The following is a 7,611-nucleotide window of genomic DNA, read 5'->3' as shown; positions in this document are numbered from 1 at the left end:
AATGAAATGTGATGACAAGTTTGCAAGTTCTTCACTTCTTCCCCAGTTTTCAAAGAACGGGTTTGGGTTTTTAAAAGAAAAGGTCTGATTTAGCCTCATGATTAAGGGATTTCTGAAGGGTTTTGGGATGTGTTTCTCTGCCTGTGAAGATTCACCAAGAACCACAGTTAGATGTTCCTCAACTATCAAATCTTTATTGTTTTAATGTCCAGCCTAACAGAGTACATGCAAGCCACATGGCATTGCTCTTCCCTATTTCACTCCATCTTTCCTCCTTCCCACAGGGATGCTGCCATGCAATACAGTAACAGGGCTGAAGGCAACCACACCGCAGTGACCCACTTCATCCTCCTCGGCCTGACAAACGAGCCCAAGATGCAGACTCCTCTCTGTAATCTTCTTCATGATTTATCTCATCACTCTCATGGGCAACCTTGGGCTGATGGCAGTGATCAAGACAAGGCCCAGGCTGCACACCCCCATGTACTTCTTCCTCTGCAATCTCTCTGTTGTTGATCTTTGCTACTCCTCTGTCTTTGCTCCAAAGCTGCTTCTTGCCTTCTTGGTGGAAAACAAAACCATCTCTTACCCTGCCTGCTTCCTGCAGCATTTCTTCTTCCTCATGTTTGTGACCACAGAGGTGTTCTTGCTGGCTGTGATGGCTTATGACTGCTATGTAGCCATCTGCAACCCACTGCTCTACACGGTTTCCATGCCCCAGGGGTCTGTGTTCAGCTGGTGGCTGCATCATACATGGGGGGGATTTTGAACTCCCTAATCCAAACCTGTTGCTTGCTGCTGTTGCCTTTCTGTGGTCCAAACACCATCAACCATTACTTCTGTGACACTAACCCTTTGCTGAAGCTCTCTTGCTCCAACAGCCACCTCAATGAGCTTTTGCTTGTAATTCTTCATGGGAGCATTTCCATGTCTGTGCTGGTCCTCATCATCACCTCCTATGTATACATCCTCTTGTCCATCCTGAGGATTAGGTCTGCTGAAGGAAGGCACAAAGCCTTCTCTACTTGTGCCTCCCACCTCCTGACCGTTACCTTGTTCTATGTCCCTGCTGGGCTCAGCCACATGCAATCAGCTTCCAAGTACTCCCTGGAGACAGAAAAAGTCACGTCTGTGTTTTACACCCTCCTTGTCCCTATGCTCAACCCTCTGATCTAAAGCTTGAGGAACAGGGATGTTAAAGATGCCCTTAATGCTCATTGACCAACCCAGTCCCAGCTGGTTGATAGAACTCCTCCTCTTTCCCTTTTTAACTCATTTTGTGTCAGCTGTCTGGAGGAGGAAGGAACTGAATGTCTTTACAGGAGCAGGTACAGCGCATTCTAACCATGCTTTAAAGAGCAGGTGATGTTAGCACAATATAGGTCTCTGATAAATATTCCCTTGTCATCTCTTGGGGTTTTTGTTTTGGGGAAAATAGATGTGATATCATAGGAGGTGGCAAAAATAAGTCCATGAGGAATTTCCCTCTTCAGTTTAGCTTTAGAAGGTGCACTGATTCAAGCAGTGATTCATCCAGAGGCAAGTTCAAGGAGGGATGAAGGGTTTTGAGGAGGTACATCTGAAAAACATCACTTTACTTTGGGCTAATGCAAGGAAATGCATAAAATCCCATTTGCTTCCAGAAGGGTTTTTTTTTGCAAAGTAAGGAAACAGGAGGAGAAGCAGAGCCACTGCCCAGAGGATAGCATGGTGCGTGCTGTGATCATCCCAGCCTGGGAGGCAGCAGAGGTGTCTATCATCCTGCTTCACCTTCCTTCCTACCACTGCAAACATCCAGCTCAGCCAAAGAGGTTTCACAGCACTGTGTGGGTTGGAGGGAGCATTTAAACACCATTTAAACCTCCTTTGAGAGTAGGATTTTCCCCTATTGCCAAGGATTTTAGTATGATTGAATGTATGACTTTAGGGAAAGAAAATTTTTTTGTAATTTTCTGTGGGGGTGTAAGTGATATTTCCTCCCACCCATCCCAGAACTTCTCAAACAGACCTGTGTCTGGAAATATCATTATGGTAGCAGCTGCCCCAAGCAGAAAATCCATAGCTAAAAATAGAAGAACTCTCCTAAGATCATTTCTGTACCACATGTCAGATGCTATGCAATACAAAGCTTTAAAATCCTTTAATCAAACACAGGTTTTCTTAAAATCTGTAAAGTAAGGTGTACTTCCTGCTGCATCCAGGCCATGTCTAGATACAGAAAAGTGAATTTTGCAAAGGTTTTTAACAGGTTGGGGTGCAGTTGGGTTAAGATGCTTCCAAACAAGTTGATTCTGTGAGATTCCTCAGTAATGAATGCTTCATCATCCTTGTAGGAAGGAAGGTTGGGTGAATGATATCACTTCCTGCCCCACATGAAGAAATTGGGATACTTCTCATAAGTCAAAATTACAGACATCATGCTAAAATGTACCTCCTCAAAACCCTTCATCCCCCTTTGAACTTGCCTCTGGATGAATGACTGTTTGAATCAGTGCACCTTCTAAAGCTAAACTGAAGAGGGAAATTCCTCATGGACTTATTTTTGCCACCTCCTATGATATCACATCTATTTTCCCCAAAACAAAAACCCCAAGAGATGACAAGAGAATATTTATCAGAGACCTATATTGAGGGGATGCTTAACATCACCGAGTCTCTGCAGAGTTTAAAGCATGGTTAGAATGTGCTGTACCTGCTCCTGTAAAGACATTCAGTTCCTTCCTCCTCCAGACAGCTGACACAAAATGAGTTAAAAAGGGAAAGATTAAGAGTTCTATCAACCAGCTGGGACCGGGTTGGTCAATGAGCAGCTCGCAATGAGGTTATTTGCTGTTGCTTTCCTAAGGGCATCTTTAACATCCTTGTTCCTCAAGCTGTAGATCAGAGGGTTGAGCATAGGGACAAGGAGGGTGTAAAACACAGCAGTGACTTTCTCTGTCTCCAGGGAGTACTTGGAAGCTGATTGCATGTGGCTGAGCCCAGCAGGGACGTAGAACAAGGTAACGGTCAGGAGGTGGGAGGCACAAGTAGAGAAGGCTTTGTGCCTTCCTTCAGCAGACCTAATCCTCAGGATGGACAAGAGGATGTATACATAGGAGGTGATGATGAGGACCAGCACAGACATGGAAATGCTCCCATGAAGAATTACAAGCAAAAGCTCATTGAGGTGGCTGTTGGAGCAGGAGAGCTTCAGCAAAGGGTTAGTGTCACAGAAGTAATGGTTGATGGTGTTTGGACCACAGAAAGGCAACAGCAGCAAGCAACAGGTTTGGATTAGGGAGTTCAAAATCCCCCCCATGTATGATGCAGCCACCAGCTGAACACAGACCCCTGGGGCATGGAAACCGTGTAGAGCAGTGGGTTGCAGATGGCTACATAGCAGTCATAAGCCATCACAGCCAGCAAGAACACCTCTGTGGTCACAAACATGAGGAAGAAGAAATGCTGCAGGAAGCAGGCAGGGTAAGAGATGGTTTTGTTTTCCACCAAGAAGGCAAGAAGCAGCTTTGGAGCAAAGACAGAGGAGTAGCAAAGATCAACAACAGAGAGATTGCAGAGGAAGAAGTACACGGGGGTGTGCAGCCTGGGGCTTGTCTTGATCAGTGCCATCAGCCCAAGGTTGCCCATGAGAGTGATGAGATAAATCATGAAGAAGATTACAGAGAGGAGTCTGCATCTTGGGCTCGCTTGTCAGGCCGAGGAGGATGAAGTGGGTCACTGCGGTGTGGTTGCCTTCAGCCCTGTTACTGTATTGCATGGCAGCATCCCTGTGGGAAGGAGGAAAGATGGAGTGAAATAGGGAAGAGCAATGCCATGTGGCTTGCATGTACTCTGTTAGGCTGGACATTAAAACAATAAAGATTTGATAGTTGAAGGAACATCTAACTATGGTTCTTGGTGAATCTTCACAGGCAGAGAAACACATCCAAAAACCCTTCAGAAATCCCTTAATCATGAGGCTAAATCAGACCTCTTCTTTTAAAAACCCAAACCCGTTCTTTGAAAACTGGGGAAGAAGTGAAGAACTTGCAAACTTGTCATCACATTTCATTAGGGAGGCAGAAAAAGGGACTGTACATTCATTTTGCTCCATGAGAAAGACTGAAAACATCTGAGTGTGATGCCCCAGGAGCCCTGAATCCATCACCCCAGCTCTGATACAGCATTGCTGAATCCCCAGCTGCCCACAACAACTCATTGAGTGAGATATTCGAGTCTCAGGATGTTTCCCTGGCAGCCTGGGGCAGAAAGTCCTGTCCTAGACAGCAAAAATAGGCTGAGCTGGCACATTGCTGTCAGTAGAATTGTAGAACAGTTAAGGTTGGAAAGGACCTTAAGATCATCCAGTTCCAACCCCCCTGCCATGGGCAGGGACACCTCACACTAAACCACCTCACCCAAGGCTCTGTCCAAGCTGGCCTTGAACACTGCCAGGGATGGAGCATTCACAACCTCCCTGGGCAACCCATTCCAGTGCCTCACCACCCTTACAGTAAAGAACTTCTTCCTTTGATCAACCTAAACTTCCCCTATTTAAGTTTTAACCCATTCCCCTTTGTCCTACCACTACTAGCAGTTTTGGTCAGGTTCCAGCACAGAGAGAAATATTCCCCTCAGTGTGGCAGATGAGTCTAACAGAGAGTCAGTGCACTTAACTTCTGTTACCTGCTCCAGGTCAGGTATTAAAAGGCTTTAAACTAGATGTGTTGGGGGAGGGGAGCATCATTCCATCCCATCACACCCAGTCAGTTGCCAAAACCTATAATAAATGCTTGGGGCAATGTAGAGGTATCCCAGCTGCTCCAGCCAATGAGCCAGCTTCAGTTGGAGCTCGGCTCAGATGCCTCTATACAAATGCCCGGAGCATGGGGAACAAACAAGAGGAATTAGAGATGTGTGCAGGTCTACGGGGTATGATATAATGGGAATCACAGAAACATGGTGGGATGGCTCCTATGACTGGAGTGTTGGAATGGAAGGTTACAGGCTCTTTAGAAAAGACAGGCCTGGCAGGCAGGGAGGGAGGGGGGGGTTGCCCTTTATGTTAGGGATAGGCTGGAGAGTATGGAACTCTGTCTGGGGACAGGTGAGCAGTCCACAGAGAGTTCGTGGGTCAGGGTTAAAGGGAATATAGCTATGGGAGACATTACTGTGGGGATCTGTTACAGACCGCCTGATCAAGGAGAACCTGTGGATCAAGTGCTCTATAGACAGATAGGAAAAGCTTCACACTCACAGGCCCTTGTTCTCATGGGTGACTTCAACCACCCTGACATCTGTTGGAAGGACGGTACGGCCCAGCACAAGCAATCCAAGAGGTTCCTCGATTGTGTAGAAGACAACTTCCTTCTGCAAGTAATAGAGGAGCCAACAAGGAGAGGCACCATGCTTGACCTCATGCTCACCAACAGGGAAGGGCTCATTGGAAATGTGACTCTCCAGGGCAGCCTTGGATGCAGCGATCACAAGATGGTCAAATTTGAGATCCTCAGGACAGTGAGAAGAGCGTGCAGCAAGCTCACTGCCCTGGACTTCAAAAGAGCAGACTTTGGCCTCTTCAGGAACCTGCTTAGGAAGGTTCCATGGGATCCAGCCCTAGAGGGCAGAGGGGCCCAAGACTCTTAGTTGATATTCAAGGATCACTTGCTACAAGCTCAGGAGTGTTGCATTCCAACCAGAGGGAAGTGCAGCAGGAGGGCCAGGAGACCTCCTTGGATGGATAAGGAGCTCCTGAGGAAAATTCAATTGAAAAAAGAGGCTTGTAATAAGTGGAAGCAAGGACAGGTGGCATGGGAAGAGTACAGGGATGTTGTCCGAGAAGCTAGGGACCAGGTTAGGAAAGCTAAGGCCCAGTTAGAATTAAACTTGGCTAGGGGTATTAAAGATAACAGGAAGGGATTCTACAGGTGCATAGCAAATAAAAAACAGACAAGGGAGAACGTAGGCCCCCTCAGGAAGCTCTCGGCAGAACTGGCTACACAGGATTTGGAGAAGCCTGAAGTTCTGAATGACTTCTTTGCCTCTGTCTTCACTGGCAAAGGCTCAGACCAAACCACCCAAGTCTTGCAAGGCAGATGCAGGGACTGTGAGAATGAAGACCTAGGGGCCACTGTAGGAGAGGACCTGGTTCGGGACCACCTTAAAAATCTGAATGTGCTCAAGTCCATGGGTCCTGATGAGATCCATCCACGGGTCCTGAAGGAGCTGGTGAATGAAGTTGCTAAGCCACTGGCCACCATATTTGAGAAATCATGGCACTCAGGTGAAGTTCCCGACAACTGGAAAAAGGGAAATATAACCCCCATTTTCAAGAAGGGGAAAATGGATCACCCAGGGAATTACAGAGCAGTCAGTCTCACCTCTGTGCCTGGCAAAATCTTGGAGCAGATTCTCCTGGAAGGCATGCTAAGGCACATGAAAATCAACAAGGTGCTTGGTGACAGCCAGCAGGGCTTCCCTGAGGGGAAATCCTGCCTGACCTATTTGGTGGCCTTCTATGATGGGGCTACGGAACTGATGGACAGGGGTAGAGCAGTTGATGTCAGCTACCTGGACTTGTGCAAAGCGTTCGACGCTGTCCCACACGACATCCTTGTCTCTGAATTGGAGAGACATCAATTTGATGGATGGACCACTCGGTGGATAAAGAACTGGCTGGATGGCCGCACGCAAAGTGTTGTGGTCAATGGCTCAATGTCCGGTTGGAGACCAGTAACAAGTTGCATCCCTCAGGGATCGGTGTTGGGACCGGGTTTGTTTAACATCTTCGTCGTCATGGACAGTGGGATTGAGTGCGCCCTCCTCAGCAAGTTTGCCGATGACACCGAGCTGTGTGGTTCGGTTGATACCCTGGAGGGAAGGAATGCCACCCAGAGGGACCACGACACACTTGTGAGGTGGGCTGATGCCAACCTCATGAAGTTTAACCATGCCAAGTGCAAGGTCCTACACACCTGGGTCGGAGCAATCCCAGGCACAGCTACAGGTTGGGCAGAGAAGAGATTCAGAGCAGCCCTGCGGAGAAGGACTTGGGGGTGATGGCCGATGAGAAAACGAACACGAGCAGGCAGTGCACACTTGCAGCCCAGAAAGCCAATCATATCCTGGGCTGGTAGGTAATAGAATGCTGTTGGCTGTATTTGAGGGGATTCATAGAATCCCAGACTGGTTTGGCTTGGAAGGGAGCTTAAAGCTCATCCAGCTCCAATCCCAACACCTTCCACTGGAGCAGCTTGCTCCAAGCCCCTGTGTCCAACCTGGCCTTGAACACTGCCAGGGATGGGGCAGCCACAGCTTCTCTGGGCACCCTGTGCCAGCGCCTCAGCACCCTCCCAGGGAAGAGCTTCTGCCTTAGAGCTCATCTCAGTCTCCCCTCGGGCAGGTTAAAGCCTTCATGGGGATTATGGGGCACCTCCTTCTACAGCCAAACATGAAGGGAAAGTGCATGTCACACGGATTCACAGCAGAGATCATCCGGATCCCCTGGCAGTGCACACTGGGAGCAAACGCCCACAGTCTGGGCATCATTTTGGGTTCCAATTCTTTCCAGAGCCACATCCTCCCCTTTCCTTCTCTCTCCAGCAGTAAAACTATTCACAGGAGCCGCAGGAC

At 48.1% G+C, this 7,611-nt stretch overlaps 2 protein-coding genes across 2 annotated transcripts; one reads left to right on the top strand and one right to left on the bottom strand.

Annotated features, from left to right (window-relative positions):
• The first annotated feature begins 294 nt into the window (after positions 1–294).
• On the top strand, positions 295–1,221 carry LOC134166451 (olfactory receptor-like protein COR8). Its single transcript, XM_062624102.1, is given in 3 exon segments — positions 295–380; positions 382–716; positions 719–1,221. Coding segments are annotated over 3 exon segments (924 nt in total).
• Positions 1,222–2,776: 1,555 nt separating this feature from the next.
• On the bottom strand, positions 2,777–3,807 carry LOC134166450 (olfactory receptor 5J3-like). Its single transcript, XM_062624100.1, is given in 3 exon segments — positions 2,777–3,327; positions 3,330–3,667; positions 3,669–3,807. Coding segments are annotated over 3 exon segments (978 nt in total). The 5' UTR covers positions 3,758–3,807.
• Between the last annotated feature and the right edge of the window lie 3,804 nt (positions 3,808–7,611).

The sequence above is a fragment of the Pezoporus occidentalis genome, unplaced genomic scaffold (genome assembly GCF_034315485.1).
Source record: "Pezoporus occidentalis ecotype Australia unplaced genomic scaffold, CSIRO_AGI_Poc_V1 ctg2611, whole genome shotgun sequence".
Lineage (NCBI taxonomy): Eukaryota > Metazoa > Chordata > Aves > Psittaciformes > Psittacidae > Pezoporus > Pezoporus occidentalis.
This window is presented reverse-complemented; position numbering and strand designations above follow the sequence as displayed.